This window comes from Lissotriton vulgaris, chromosome 10 (genome assembly GCF_964263255.1).
Source record: "Lissotriton vulgaris chromosome 10, aLisVul1.2, whole genome shotgun sequence".
Taxonomy (NCBI): domain Eukaryota; kingdom Metazoa; phylum Chordata; class Amphibia; order Caudata; family Salamandridae; genus Lissotriton; species Lissotriton vulgaris.
In genome coordinates this window covers 1,067,400,004-1,067,416,991 of record NC_141698.1, presented here as the reverse complement: position 1 = coordinate 1,067,416,991, position 16,988 = coordinate 1,067,400,004, and the positions used below count along the sequence as shown (strand labels likewise).

The 16,988-nt window shown below is 42.9% G+C and overlaps 1 protein-coding gene across 1 annotated transcript in view; it reads right to left on the bottom strand.

Annotated features, from left to right (window-relative positions):
• Nucleotides 1-2,863: 2,863 nt before the first annotated feature.
• The window catches only part of NEK10 (NIMA related kinase 10), a 1,232,468-nt gene continuing 1,218,343 nt past the window's right edge, over nt 2,864-16,988 (bottom strand). The window contains exon 38 of the mRNA XM_086942130.1: nt 2,864-6,517. Coding sequence (XP_086798256.1) covers nt 6,469-6,517 — 49 coding nt within the window. The 3' untranslated portion in view covers nt 2,864-6,468. The remainder of the gene's footprint in view (nt 6,518-16,988) is intronic.

Sequence of the window (16,988 nt, the reverse complement as noted above, 5' to 3'; positions counted from 1 at the left end):
CTCCTTCTTCTTCCTCCTCTCCCTCATCTTCATGGACGGGAGAATGAGATGGAGCCGGAGAAGGATTTGACACCGGCTTCGGTGAATGAACCGGCGAATCTGCAGGCGAAGCCTCACCCTCGGAGACTTGAACTTCCGGAGACAGAGACACCTCATCCTTGCGAAGTGACTTCACCTGCAACTTCGGTCTCGATCTTGAGTCCTTCCCAGAGTGATGACGAGACTCATGTCTTCTCTTCTCTTCTTGTGGTTCTTTCTAGATGACCTAGAAGCATGCCCCGAAGACGACCTCGAGTGTGACTTCGATCGAGACCTCGACCTCAAACATAGAGTCAGCGACTTCGAACTCTTCTTGTCCTTCTTGTTCTTCAATTTGGCAACAAGGAACTTAGCCTCCCTCTCACGAAGTGCCTTTGGATTCATCTTCTTACAAGAAGATCATCCCTGGACATCATGGACCGAACTCAAACACCAAACACAGCACTCGTGCAGATCCGTAATCGACATCATCTTGCCGCATTCTCCGCACGGCTTGAATCCGGTCTTCTTCGTGGACATCTCGACAGGAGACAAAGAAGCAAGAAGACACCGAAAAAAACAAACAGTAACAAAGTTACCAAACAGCTACAGAGGATCCCTCGAAAACTGTTAGCGTCGACGACGCGGAAAAAAGGGAACTGATGTCATCACGTCGGTGTGGGCCTATTATGGAGTCGGAGATGTCAGCGGAGTCGCGGGCGATGCGTGCCTCTGTGACGTTGTCCACGTCGGCGCAAAGCTACAAAAAGAATTTCCGAATGTTGCTAACGCAAGGAGATATTCACAAGGTGAGGAATCCACTGGCAGATGTATCCATCAGAAATAGAGATCTAGTGGGAGTTTCATGTGCTAAAAATTGTTCTTTTCCATCTATTCATCCAGGATTGGGAACAACATCCTTGTATCAAAAAGGACCACCTCAATGCTGCTCAAATTTAGAAAGGAGTTGAAGAGTCACCTCTTCAAACAGCACTACTTCACAATGCATTAACCATTCAGAACCAGCTTTCTATCCACTTCCTTGTTGACGTAATACTGGTCTTTAACCATTAACTGCACTCTGCTGCCTTTTTCCTAGTTACTCGCTATAGAAATAGAACATACTTGCATAAATACAGACATTGAGGTATATGTTGGTGCTGAATAATAGATGTTTATTGTACCCAACTAATTATATCGACTACAGGATAATGAAGCAATGTATCTGAGCCTGTAACCTTGGGGTTAAAGACATATCCCTGCAGTGGGTGCATTAATCCATTGAGCCACTGCATCCTTATATTCTTAGACTCCTATTTGTAGACTGACCTCCCACTGATCTTTCATCCTTAATTCATGCATTGCTTCGCACCTAAGCACCATATCTGAAACTGAGGTGTCATCATTGAAGCGTATCTGTTGTTTGAACCCCATAGGGAACCAGTGGTTATGACATCTTTCTTTCGCCTCTGTCAGAACCATGCAACAATTCTTTTTCTATTCCCCATGTAAGTGAATGCACATATTCTTCAAGCAGTAAACTTCCCCTTGCTCAATAGAAACATTGTGTACCTGTTTGTCCAAGCTAAGACTTTTCAGAAGCTAGTGTCCACACTATGCAGCCCAACCTATCACCGGTGTGGGGTTCTTTGACCTGTTCAGCCAATCCAACAGAGCCCTGTTTTGATAGTGAAATAACACTACAGCTTGAAAACCTTTGTCTTAGTGCACAAGGCAGTACAAAAGGGAGGGGGGGTGGGTGATGGACTGGATTGGACTGATCCCATGAGGCACAGGGTCAGACTGATTTGCATATGGCCATGTCTGAACTGGGGTGGTGGAGTGAGCTAAAGAATGGTGATGGATTAAACCCAGATCAGTTGACTGGGGGTGAGTGTTTGATTTGCTCAAGCGCTCCATCCATCATCCCCTTTTGTATCGATTTGTTTGCCCTAAGTTGGCAGGGTATGCTCAGACGTGAGTCCCTTGCTCACTTTGCCATTGGATTCAAGATAGCCTGGCTGATGAGGATTATGAATCCGAAACCAGTCCAGGATGCTTGTTTCTGGTCCAGGGAAGACATGGATTGGCAGTTCGGGCTGGACTGATCCCATGAGGCACGGGGTCAGACTGATTTGCATATGGCCATGTCCAAACTGGGGTGGCGGAGTGAGCTAAAGAATGGTGATGGATTAAACCCAGATCAGTTGACTGGGGGCGATGGTTTGATTTGCTCAAGCGCTCCGTCCACCATCCCCTTTTGTATCGCTTAGTGCACAAGGCAGCACAATTAACGTACCTAGGAATCTGCACAGTGAACTATCACATCTCTGGTCTTTAACCCACAAGTTACTGACCAAGCAACCAATAGCTATCAATGACGTGGGTGGAGATGCTTGCACAGTGAAGGTGGATTTCTATAGAACTTCCTTCCCTGAATAACAGATCTCTATAACACTTAGGGTGAACACCCATTAGAACTTTCTTGATCTTAGAACTCTTAACAATAGTCTTGTCTTTATCATTGGACACTTCCCACAGATGACTTTCGCTTTTAGCCCTACATTCTTCTCGGATAATCCCAATTGACTGCTGATGTCCTCTTTAAACAATTTTAAAGCAAGCCAATTGATTTCAGATTTTCTCCGTCCTCCAAACCGAGCTGTGAAACTCACTCTCACCATCAATGTTCTTTTCTATGAATCATCTAGCATTGTACAAAGTGGACCTGGCCCTGACCCCATGACCCTCCCCTGAAGCCACAAAAATGGCACACCAGTCGTACAACACAATTGACACTTAGAAGCAACAAAGATGAACACAACACAATATGAGGCTTCTGTAGTGTGTTCTTTCAAACTCTGGTTTATTGTTTGAACACGCCACAAGCAGTTTTCACTCCAGAGTGTATAACACTTGCTTATCATGCACAACAGCTAAATAAAGCAAAATATGCTGAAAGTCAGTCTTCTTGGTGAGATGTTCACATTTCATGCATTCTAAAAGTGTTCAGAAGAATCACTGGAGCAGATAAAACACATCCACAGGGGACAACCTCAGGACAGGGATGTCAACATGTTGTTTAGCAGCAAAGCTTTAAAAGTGTATAGCATAAACCTCTTTCTACAAATATATATGTATATGTATGAAAATGTATGTACATCATTTACTATTTTCATCCTTCACTTAAGATGGTCAGACATGCTCCAAATTGTGACTACAAATACTTTAATGCAGAATATGTGACAATTCCTTCCAATTGTCACATATTATGGCATTTAGATTTGGAAATAGCAACTAGAGTACATTTGGAACCAATGGCCTAGATCTAAAACGTTTCCTAATAACTTTGCATCCTAATACTCCTGCACAAACATTAGGAGTATTCAATAAATCCATTTCTATCTTTAAAGTGCAGTTTGTAGGTTACCCCAAGACTTGGAATACATCACATTGCTGTCACCACACTCCATCAATTTCATGGGGAGGTTGGTATCCCATTCGGGATGTTATGTGAAATATGCTAAATTGAGTCTCTGTACAGTAATATACTTATATTACATTAAGTTAAATGATTAAACTTAGATCCATGTGCAATATCATTTGAAAAGAGTGGGTTTGGTGGAGGCAAAACTATCAATGGGTCTAAGTGGAAGTAACTAGTAAGAAAACTATGGGAATGATTATCTGGTGCTTCCAATCACTTTACTAAATTCTACCAAGGAGGCTCACTATTCATGGTTTGGGAAAATTCCCTTCAAAATCAGCAAAATATTATATCAGTTGTACCTACAGAAATCCTTCATCATTTCAGACTGAAGGCTAAATTTGCCAAAGATATGTTAGAGAAAGGTGAACATGAATGGAATCCTGATAATAATATCTATTTCAAATACAATAGGCATGGGGGTGCCCCGTTTAGAGAGAAAACGTCTGCATAAAAGAGAGAGAGAGAGAGAGAGAGAGAGCGAGAGAGAGAGAGGAGAATCCTATAGTAAAAGAATTGACCAGGAATAGATATGTAACATTGATCCTCTCAGGGGCTTTAATCTCTCCTTAGATCACTGGCTTGGCTGGTCCCTTATGTTAAATAGATGCTCCTTCACCAAATATCTCCAGAAAGACCCACCAGGGACTGGCTGGCCAATTCATATCAACCAAATGCCACACGTGCATCTGTGCCATAATCCTCACAACCAACACCCACTGTTGAGTTTGTTACAGCAGAGCTGGCAGCTAAAACAATACAAGTGTCACAAAAACTCACGTAAGCACTTGGGATTTTCAAACTTTGTGAATAATTAAGCAAACAAATTAATTTCTTTAATTTATGTCAGTATAAGAGGCTATTACCTCTCATGTTACATTCTTAATATATGTTAAAAATGTGATAATTTAAGAACTAACTCATGAAGGCAATCAGGATATGTGCCAATATTGAAAAGAAGCATGAGCATAGAAAATAAAGGTATGGAAGAACTGCTCCTGCCAGCAGGTGGCACTGCACTCACCATGGGCTTGCCAGTGCTTTGAAGGCTCATGCTCTTATCCAAGGCATTATAATGCACTTCCAAAATCCACTGTGAAAGAGGATGCTTAGAGCTCACACAAGGAGGCTGTGCATAAAATCCCTGCAAAAAGAACCCTCACAAAAGAAGACAGCCAAGTACTACAGAAACTGGATATCCATTACAACTCTCTGAACTTTAACCAGGGGGAAAATGAACATCTGTGACACAGGTTTTCTCTTATCCGGATGAAACCCAGTGCAGAAGATCTCAAAATATTTGTACAAATCAGACCTTTGGCTTAGTGGGTAAACAGGATGTGAGAGTTCACAGATCCTCTTTGAGTAGTCCAGTCTAGTATACACATTTCTCAGAGGCAAACAATATGAGAACTGGTTTTCTATCCATCCTGGCTCATAATAAATCGGCTTTTCCCCAGTAGGTGGAAAGGACACTCCCTTAACAGCAGTAAGGTGAAGTGGATCATGTTTTGCATTCAATATTGTCAAGCTGATAAATGTTCTAAATGCAATGAGGAGTGCAATGAGTTCAGAGATGAACTGCCCGTCAGTGAAGACTTATTTGTAAACAAACACACGCCTGTCAAACTGCTGTTGGCTGATCCATAAACTAAAACAGCTCAGCCAAGACAATCAGTATAATAAAGCACAAAAACAAAGTATTCTTGGGAAGGGCAGACACCACTGATGTGTTCATGTCTGAGAAACATCAATAACCCTAAGTGATGCTCCTTACTTGGAAAATGTGAATGCCTTTGCAGAAGAATGTGTAGCCCATGAATAAGTACCAGTCAAACTATAAGCAAAGATAAGAATTGGCAAAAGAAAAGAATACAAAACACAAGTAGGAACAAAAGTACATGAAAGGAAAGGAAAAGCTAATGTATAAATATGCAGTAAAAGCTATACAAGTAGTTGTATAGCTTAACATATCCATGGAATAAGAGTTGTGCCTGATAGCCTATGAAACTGGAAGACACGTTGTGCTGTATCTACTTTTCATCAATAATCAATGTTTCACAATCTACTCAACAAGTAGGAAACCTCTGGTGAGGTGAAGTGAGTAAAAGATCAGAGTACATTAGTCCTGCGACAGCAAACTACCTGAAACCTGCAACCGAGTGCAGACCACACTTGCTGGTAAACACTGGGGCACCTGGCAAGGAATGCAACTCGGTGCTTTCTGTTTGTTTCCATAGATCCTTCATTTGTCTGGTAATCCTGCAATTAAAGTACACTATGTAGAAACGGCTATCTTTCATCCTGTCTGAAAATAAACCCTAACAGACTACAGGCATTAATTAAAGCTTGGAAGACAGGGACGCCAGTACGAAGGTGGCAGATGTCCCTTCCACCCTATTACAAGTCCTTTAGACTATAAAGCAGCCCTCGTGATACTGTGGACAGACGTCAGCCATGTTTGTGACTGAGTACCCTGTTTGCCAAACTCTAAATTTGGCTCCATGTCACCAACTCTTCTTTCTTTTAATGGTGAGTTAGATAATTTATCAATCTTTTCTGCCTCATGCATCCATTTAATTTTCTCTCCAGAAAACACACTCTGACACAGATAATACTGAAAATCCTAAAGCCAGCAGCTTTAGCAAACCTGAGTAGAAAAACATCTGAAAAGTGAGTAGGACGACTAGGCCATGGTGTGGTACAATCTCTAATAGTGCAGCTGGACACGTCTGGGGCACACTGCTTTCCCTCCATAGTGCCAGCATCCACACAGAACATTCTGATCTCCAAAGAAAGGTTTTCTGCATAGGAATAACACACCATGGATATAGTCTCAGAAGACGGATTCTTGTCATTCCTAAATATTGAGCAGTGTTTCCCTTTGGCAATTAACATCATTGCGTACAGCGGCAGTTTCTCAATTTCTATTTAACAGAGTCTTTTGGTCGTCCCTTGAGCCATCATCGTCTGTTGGGCCAGTTCTTGCTTCCCCAAGGATAAGCATGGTACCTATGAAGAGAAGAGATAAATAGAGATGTGAAGCCAGTATTTTACCAATGGCGCATACAACATTCAACACCACTGGTTATGAACACATTTATATGTCTTCTGCAGCAGAAAAATGTATCTTCAAAATGAGTTTCACCCTTCCTGGCCAAGGACTGTCCAACAAAGACTACCTAGAAAAAAACTTTTTTATAACATGGTATTTTATTTTTTGTTAAATAATATAAATTAGAAAACTGCTGATTAATCATGAGATATGTTGGTTTCAAACTTTAAATCTGTAAAAAAAAAACACTAACATTAGTATACTATTACTATATACAGTTTTAGAACTGACTCAATTTCTTAAATGACATCCCACCAGTTTGTTGTACAAAGACATCAACATATGTTTTGGTCCTCTCTATACAATTCATCCACCAGTTACCTTTCAATAAAGGATTTCACCGGCCTTGTCGGTAACCCCTCTGCTCCTTGCCTTTTCTTCAAGCTGTTTTTTTTTATGGGTCAGCCCATATGAGGTACTGTTAAATGGATTGCAATGTCCTCCTGCCTGCCTCACAAGAATGACCAGTGTGAGCAACACCCAGGTTGGCCTACGCGTCAACACACATCTATGTGTACCAAGGTCCTCAATCTGAGTATTTCGGATCCTGGAATGTGTGTCCTAGTAATGAGCCAGATCACCAACCTCCTTCCCTCTCATCCGTACATGAGCACATCCTACAGAGGCCACCATCTTGGTTGTATTCATATTGGTGCATAGCTATGCTAATCACCAGATAGTCGTTTACATTTATTTGCAGCAACCACAAGTAACCAGGAGTTAGAAAGTAGCAATATCTGCTCTTGTGGATTGTACCTATTACGTCTAGCTACAAACCAGTGACAGGGTCTCTGTGTATTCCATGCTCACAATGACACCAGAAAACCCATATAAAGGTAGCAACGCTGTTTCTGGAAAATGTGGAGGAATTAAGGAACCTAAGAAAAATGGAGCTCTTATTGCCGCCATTTATTTTATTCACAGTCCAGAATTATCTGAGAAATAATGTGAAGCCATCCATTAGAACGAAATCTATGAGAATTAAGTTCCAACTTCTAGCTCCAGCAGATCTGAGAGTTAGTTGAACCTCACAAGGTCTCCTGTGCTACAAGTGTTGCAGAGCTGCAGATACAAGTCTGAATGCTTTTGCCACATTATATGTTTGATCATGTTTACTAGATGATCCTACAAGATTATTAAGACGTCAATTTTTAAAACTGGGGCTCCGTGCTATCAAAGATGCTACTATCTGAAGCTTGCGTCCTGAGAAATGATACACAACTAGTTTTCAAGTTACTAAAGTACTTTGAGTTAGCTTGAAAGTACAGAAACCATGGAAGGAAAATCTTAGATTAAAGAATGCTTTAGTTGCAGTCATACAACCAGGACTTGAATTTTTTCACTTTCGCATCGAAACAGCCCGTATTATAAAATATTGAATTTTAATGGTGTTTAAGTACATTTTTATGTAAAAATTATGAAATTGAGGCATTCATAATTATCCCAATAATTAGAATAATCTTCATTTTGACAAATTTTATTATTTTGGTATGTGAGAAAATGTGCATTTCAATAGTCTTATTTCTAATGCTCCAGCAATGAATTTTTTGTAATGATTTTTATTAATAACACAAATAAACTCATTTTAATAAATTAGTTTGCTCTTTCACAAGGGAATTGTTTTGAATTTAAGACTAGTAAAGATCCATGAGTTGGGCTTCTGTTAGATTAGAGTATGTTAGAAATGGTTGAATACTGGTGAAGATCCTGGACTGAATGTATGGCCCTGTGCTATATGGGGTCCCACACTTCAAGTGCCTCATATTGAACCTAAGGCCATCGTATAGTCATGAGATGCCACAACATTAAGACCCTCTCCTCACCACATTCTGGGATATGCCAAGGTTGGTGCAGACTAACCCGCCTTTAAGTGCTGCCATACCAGTTCCTTCTCCTACATTTTGTTTCAAGTAATTTAAAAGTCTTAAAAAGTACCCAGCCAATGTAGACAATCTCAGATATGCGAATGACGTTGCTCTAAAGGTCTACACAAGTGTATTGGTGGAATACTTTAGTTGTTTGATAATAATTCTACATTTCTGTATCAGTAAAGTGCTTTTACTTATGTATTTCATGCTTTGTATATCGCTGGCACGTCGTCTTATGGCCTCTTTATGTAGATGCACCTTGGGTGAAAGAAGGTCCATTTATTGACTGGTGAGGTGGTACCTCAATAATGTAAAGTCCGGATACTTCTGAAGTGTAATTTAGTCCTGTTGAAGTCTCGGTCAGGAAGTCTGGTCATGATAGAGCGTCCAGTGAGCTTTGGCCTATTACTGCAGGTAGAGGTGGCAGCAAGCCAGTCCTGACGACTCACTTTAAGTGGAGATGCTTCCCCCAAAGGAACAAGTTAACAATTCGGTAACAATTTTTCTGGTGGATACAGTATCTTTCTGTGGATTCCTCACCTTTTGAATTATTATAATGTGCAGCATTCCACAGAAACTTTTCTCCTCAGCACTTCCCCGTCGACGAGGATGTCATAATGGAATGGTTCCGCAAGCGACTCTGCGTGATGTTATTGGTGCCATAAGAAGACTTAGTTGGCGTGCTGACGTCAGTTCCACCTATTATGTCCATGCCTTCAAGGCGAAACATGTGAACTAACAACCTTCCTACAAGTATACATAGTATACAAATTACAACCAAACATGGAAATACTACATCATAGATATTTCCTAAATCCTGGTAACCTCATGATTTAAGCAAAAAATCACCTTAAACATGAATTAATACATTTTCGATAGAAGCAGACAGGCAACGGGGAGGCGGGTGGGTCAGTGAGGAATCCACAGGCAGATACTGTAGCCACCAGAAAAAGTGTTACCGAAGGTAAGTAACTTGTTCTGATGGATACATCTGCTTGGGGATTTCTCACCTTTTGAATTGAATCCCCAAGTAGTCCCGCACTTGGAGGAGGGTACTTGTTTGCCTATACCAAAAAATCCTGCAACACAGAATGAGCAAATTGGTTGACCCTCCTCACTTCTGAATCCAAGCAATATTGCTTTGAAAAATTGTGGAGGGAGGCCCAAGTTGCCACTTTGTAGGCGTCAACCACAGGAACACCTCTATCCAAAGCCGAAGAAGAAGACTTAGCTCTGGTAGAATGAGCATGAATACTTTCAGGAGACTCCTTCTTGGCCAAAGCGTAGCAAATCTTGAAGCAAGGATTATCCAACTGGACAGCATTCTTTTGTCGACAGCTTTGCCCTTCATCCTACCCACATATCCTATGAAGAGTTGATCATCTAGCCTGAAGTCATTGGTTCTATCCAAGTAGAAGCGCACTGCCCTTTTGGGATCTAAACAATGAAGTCTTTCTCCTCTTTAGAAGGATGAGGGGAGGGTGGAAAGTAGATAAGGTAATGGACTGCCCCAAGTGGAATGGAGTGACCACCTTAGACAGGAGAGCAGCTCTGGTCCTAAGAACCATCTTATCCGCATGGAAAGATGTAAAAGGAGGGTTGGAACATACAGCTAGATTCATCATTGTCCCGTTTTGCGAGTCCTTAATAGCGATTATTAAGGAATCGCTATTAAGGACTTGCAAAACGGGATTTATGTAGGAATCGCTAAATAAATTGCGATTCCTACACATTCCTTATTTGCGATTAGCAAATTGCTAATCGCAAATAAGGAATAACTCCCTATTCATTCCTAAAGGCCCATAGGAATGAATGGGGAGTTATTCCTTATTTGCGATTAGCAATTTGCTAATCGCAAATAAGGATGCGATTTCAAGGGTGCCAGGGGTGTCCAAAGGACACCCTGTAGCACCCCTGAAATGTAATCTACATTGGTTTTGCGCACACACATGTCCAAAGGACGTGTGTGTGCAACATGCAATTTAGAAAAATACATTTTTAAAAGCATTTTTCTAAGTTTTCGCTATTTACCACGAGGTTTGACCTCGCGGTAAATAGCGGCCCGAAATTGCAATTTCGCAATTTAAAAATGGTTAATGAATTGCATTTAAGGAATCTCAAATAGAGATTTAGCGAATTCGCAATTACCGATTTTTGCATTTGGGATGATGAATCCCAAATGCAAAAATTGCGCTCGCAAAGGGCCAGATTCTCAGAATCTGGCCCTTTGCAAGCCCATTTTTCAATGATGAATCTGTCTGTAAGAGCCTGAAATTCACTCACCCTCCTAGCGGAAGTGATTGCCTCTAAAAATATAGTTTTTAAAGTGAGAAACCTTAAGGGGCAACTATGCAAAGGCTGAAAGGACGAACCCATCAAAAACGTAAGAACTTGATTCAAACCCCACTTAGGCATAATAAAGGAAGTGGAAGAAAACCTATTAGTAAGACCCTTAATGAATCTCATAACTATAGGAGATTTAAACAGAGAGGGTTGATCTGGCAAACAAAGGAAAGCCGACAAGGCAGATAAGTAATCTTTAACAGTTGCTGCACCGTAATGCTGTTGCGCCAGGGAAAGAGACAAAACTCAGAACATCAGATAAATGGGCATGCAAGGGATCAATTGATTTCTCTCCACATCATTTGACAAATTTAGCCCACCTACCAGCATAGGCAGATTTGGGAGAGTGTCTTCTGGCCAATAAAATAACGTCCAGCACAGCTGGTGGGATAAAGAAATCAGGTTCAATCTCCAGGCATGAAGGTGCAGGCTCTGGGGGTGTGGGTGTCGAATCTGGCCCTGCAACTGCTAGAGGAGGTCTGCCCTGAGAGGTCGACGGAGCTGAGCATACAATGAGAGGTAACGAATATCTGTGTACAACACCCTTCTGGGCAAATCCTGGGTGATCAATATCACTTGTGCCCAGTCTTGGCGAATCTTACTCAGAATCTGAGGAATCAAGGGCATGGGGGAAACATGTAAAGAAGCTCTGCGCCTTAATCCAATTGAAACGCATCCCCCAATGCTCCCAGCTTTGGATCCTGGAGACTGTAGAACGACGGCAGTGCACGTTCTCATGAGTGGCAAACACGTCCACCCAAGGAAACCCTCACATCCTGAAAATGTGAAGTACCACCTCCGGATAGAGACGCCACTCGTGATCCGCTAAACATTGCAGACTGCGACTGTCCACATGAATATTCAGTACTCAGGCCAGATGTTTTCCGTTCATGCAAATCTGATGGTCCTGAGCCCAGGGCCAGATTCGCAGAGCCTCTCTGCAGAGAAGATACAATCCTACACCTCCTTGTTTGTTGACATACCGCATCGCAGTAATGTTGTCTGTTAAGACTTGAACTGACTGACCTCGAAGGGAAGGGTGGAAGGTCTTGAGAGCCAAAGGTTTTCGCCCGCAATTCCAGAAGATTGATGTGAAACCACCTTTCCTCTGAAGGGCATAGACCTTTGACCTGCAGATTTACCAATGAGCTCCCCACCTTAGAGTGGAGGAATCGTTATCATTGTGACCAGCGGAGTAGGAGGGTACATTTTTTACCTTGAGAGAGTTTGCCTGAAACAGGCCACCTTTGCAGATCCACAGCAGTGTCTCTGAAGAGTCTGATCAATTCCGCGCGATCTCTGTTGTGTTGAAACCACTGCCTGAGGAGACACCACTGGAGGGCTCTCATATGCCAGCGTGCATGGTTGACTGGCAGGCTCAAGACCTTCAGGACTCGAACAGATGCTCCATTCTGAAACAGTAGAATCATAGCCTGGATGTCCTGAATCCTCTGTGGAGGCGGAAGGGCATGACTCACTATAGTCCAATACTGCTCCTATGAACATGTTGCGCCGAGCGGGCTCCAGGTGAGATTTGGGTACATTTATCGAAGATCCAAACCTGAACAGCTGTTTTTTTTACCTGCAAATGATGCACCACTAGCTTGGGTGACCTTCTTTGAGCAGTCAGTACAGATATGGAAACACATGAGTCCCTGATCTCCTGAGATGTGCTGTCATCATCACCATCACCTTTGTGAATGGGTATGCTCAGACATGGATCCCTTGCTCACTGTGCCACTGGATTCATGCTAGCCTGGCTAATGAAGGGTAATACCCAGAAACCGGTCCTAGGATGCTTTTTTCCAGTCCAGGGAGACCCTGTCTTGGCAGTTCGGTCTGGACTGTTCCCATGAGGCACAGGGTCAAGCCTAATTTGCATATGGCTGGATTTAAACTAGGGTGGCATGGTGAGCAAAAGAACAATGGATTTAACACAGATCTCTTGACCGGGGGTGAATGTATGATTTATTCAGCATTCCGTCCATCATTTTTTTACGTAGCACTTTTCACCCTATGTGGGATGGGTATGCCCAGACGTGGGTCTCTTGCTCACTGTGCCACTTAATTCAAGCTACCCTGGCTGATGAAGGTTAATACACAGAAACCGGTACGAGGATGCTTGTTTCGGGTCCAGGGAAGACCTGGCTTGGCAGTTCGGTCTGGACTGTTCCCATGAAGCACATGGTCAATACTGATTTGCATATGGCTGGGTCTACACTGGGGTGGCTTGGTGAGCAAAAGAACAATGGATTTAACCCAGATCTCTTGACTGGGAGTGAATGTATGATTTATTCAGCATTCTGTCCATCATTTGTTTGCGTAGCACTTTTCATCCAAAGTGGGATGGGTATGCCCAGACGTGGGTCCCTTGCTCACTGTGCCAGTGGATTCAAGCTAGCCTGGCTGATGAAAGGTAATACCCAGAAACCGGTCCCAGGATGCTTGTTTCCGGTCCAGGGAGGACCTGGCTAGGCATTTCGGTCTGGATTGTTCCCATGAGGCACAGTTTCAAGACTGATTTGCATTTGGCTGATTCTAAACTGGGGTGGCATGGTGAGCAAAAGAACAATGAATTTAACCCATATCTCTTGACTGAGGGTGAATGTATGATTTATTCAGCATTAAATGCATCAATTGTTTGAGTAGCACTTTTCACCCTTAGTGGAATGGGTATCCCCAGACGTGGGTCCCTTGTACACTGTGCCACTGGATTCAAGCTAGCCTGGCTGATCAAGGGTAATACCCAGAAACCGGTCTCAGGATGCTTGTTTCCGTTCCTGGGAGGACCTGGCTTGGCAATTCGGTCTGGACTGTTCCCATGAGGAACAGGGTCAAGACGGATTTGCATATGGCTGGGTTTAAACTGTGGTGGCATGGTGAGCAAAAGAACAATGGATTTAACCCAGATCTCTTGACTGGGGTTCAATGTATGATTTATTCAGTATTCCTTCCATCATTTGTTTGAGTAGCACTTTTTACCCTAAGTGGGATGGGTATGCCCAGACGTGGGTCCCTTGCTCACTATACCAGTGGATTCAAGCTAGCCTGGCTGATGGAGGGTAATACCCAGAAACCGGTCCCAGGATGATTGTTTCTTGTCCAGGGAGGACCTGGTTTGGCTGTTAGGTCTGGACTGTTCCCATGATGCACAGGGTCAAGACTGATTTGTATATGGCGGGTCTTAATGGGGGTGGCATTGTGAGCAAAAGAACAATGGATTTAACCCAGATCTCTTGACTGGGGGTGAATGTATGATTTATTCAGCATTCTGTCCATCATTTGTTTGCGTAGCACTTTTCACCATAAGTGGGATTGGTATGCCCAGACGTGGGTCCCTTGTTCACTATACTAGTGGATTCAAGCTAGCCTGCTGGTGAAGGGTAATACTCAGAAACCGGTCCCAGGATGAATGTTTCTGGTCCAGGGAGGACCTGGCTTGGCAGTTAGGTCTGGACTGTTCCCATGATGCACAGGGTCAAGACTGGTTTGTATATGGCGGGTCTAAATGGGGGTGGCATTGTGAGCAAAAGAACAATGGATTTAACCCAGATCTCTTGACTGGGGGTGAATGTATGATTTATTTAGCATTCTGTCCATCATTTGTTTGCATAGCACTTTTCACCCTAAGTGGGATTGGTATGCCCAGACGTGGGTCCCATGCTCACTGTGCCCCTGGATTTAAGTTGGCCTGGCTGATGAAGGGTAATACCCAGAAACCAGTCCCAGGACGCTTATTTCCGGTCCAGGGAGGACCTGGCTTGGCAGTTCGGTCTGTACTGTTCCCATGAGGCACAGGGTCAAGACTGATTTGCATATGGCTGGGTGTAAACTGGGGTAGCATGGTGAACAAAAGAACGATGGATTTAACTCAGATCTCTTGACTGGGGGTGAATGTATGATTTATTCAGCATTCCGTCCATCATTTGTTTGCGTAGCAGACTTCTGAAATAGGCTCTGTTAGACCCTCATGGAAGGTCAAGAATGGTTTCGATGCAGACGTTGTAGAATGAAGAACCTCAGTGAGGACATTAGACTTCAGTTCAACTGTGGTAAGTGGCAACTCCAATAAATCTGCAACCTTACGAATAACTGTGTGGTATGAAGTCACCTCAGGAGGTGGTAAACCCTTAGGTGATGCCAATTCCCACTCAGGGGAGGTATCCATGGTTCACGTATATAATATTGATGTAAAACATATAGAAGTAAAAAATATTGATAAAAAAATATAGAATGCAAAAATATTGACTCCCTATACTTAAACAGGTAAGTACAAAAATATAGAGAGAAAAAATATCGATGTTAAAAATATAGCTATACAAAATATTGATTTATATATATATAATATATATATATATATATATATATATATATATATATATATATATATATATATATATTATAATAAATAAGAAATATATTAAATAATATTTAAAAAAAAATAAAGTAGATTTAATATACATTTGAAAAAATATAACAAATACACTTAATTTAAAAAAATGTAAACACAAACACACATAATAATCAATATATATATATACATACATTATTACTTTAAAACAATTAACACACTATTAATTGTAATATATATATATATATATATACCCGAGGCAGTCCATAACCCACCCGACTCACCTGGAACTTGCACCGACCCGATGGTTTTCCCACTCCCCCATGCCACCAACTCGACGATGCCAAAACAGTGCTTGCTGGGACATGTGGTTCGCTACAATCAACACAAACTTTCATTGGTGTGCCGACTGCGTTAGGGGGAGGGGACCCAGGTGCATGAAGGTACTTTACACAGGAGGAGTGAATCAGGGATGGGACCTTTACAGTGATGGGCACTGAGGAAGGCAACCTATGCCGAAATGCATCCGTCGCCGCTGGGATTTTCAATAAAGGTGTTTCCTGCTCCGAATTCCTCTTGTGGCCTCCGATCTTTTCTTGGAAGGATTTTCATTCATATATTCTGCACTTGCTGGCCGCGCAGTACGGAAGGCCCTGCAGCATCAAGAGACTCAGAATCTTGATGACATCCCGCTGCTTGCAGCGTTTTCGCAACCGAGGAATCGGTATTTCTGAAGTCCGCCAGAATCTACAGGCCGTTGTGAGTGACTGAGGTATTTCATCTCGACGGGGGCTTGTGTCTTTATTTTGGCTGCCCCCACTCATTTACTGACCTGCAGGGACTGGTGCAGCAGATCAAGGGGACCCGAGGCAGTCCATAACCCACCCGACTCATCTGGAACTTGCACCGACCCGATGGTTTTCCCACTCCCCCATGCCACCAACTCGACGATGCCAAAACAGTGCTTGCTGGGACATGTGGTTCGCTACAATCAACACGAACTTTCATTGGTGTGTCGACTGCGTTAGGGGGAGGGGACCCAGGTGCATGAAGGTATTTTACACAGGAGGAGTGAATCAGGGATGGGACCTTTACAGTGATGGGCGCTGAGGAAGGCAACCCATGCGGAAATGCATCCGCCGCCGCTGGGATTTTCAATAAAGGTGTTTCCTGCTCCGAATTCCCCTTGTGGCCTCTGATCTTTTCTTGAAAGGATTTTCAGTCATATATTCTGCGCTTGCTGGCCGCGCAGTACGGAAGGCCATGCAGCATCAAGAGACTCAGAATCTTGCTGGAATCCCGCTGCTTGCAGCGTCTTCGCAACCGAGAAATTGGTATTTCTGAAGTCCTCCAGAATCTACAGGCCGTTGTGAGTGACTGAGGTATTTCATCTCGACGGGGGCTGATTTGGTTTGATTTGATTTGATTTTAGATTTGTAAAGCGCGTAGCTACCCAAGGGCGTCCCAGCGCTGACACTCGGCCAACATGATCCGGAGGGTAGTTTTTATGGGAAGAGCCAGGTTTTCAGTAGCTTGCGGAAGACCAGTAGATTGGTTTCCCTTCGGATGGGGAGCGGAAGGGACTTCCATAATTTTGGGGCATTATATGAGAAGAGATGTCCCCCTGAGTGTGCTTTTCTTGTTCTGGGGACACTGGCCAAGGAGAGGGTATCTGATCTCAACTGTTGGATTTATGGGGTTTAATGAGAGGTCTTAGGATGGGTGGGCCTCTGCCATGAAGTATTTTGTCTGAGATACAGAGGGTTTTGAAGGTAATCCTTTCCTGAATTGGGAGCCAGTGCAATG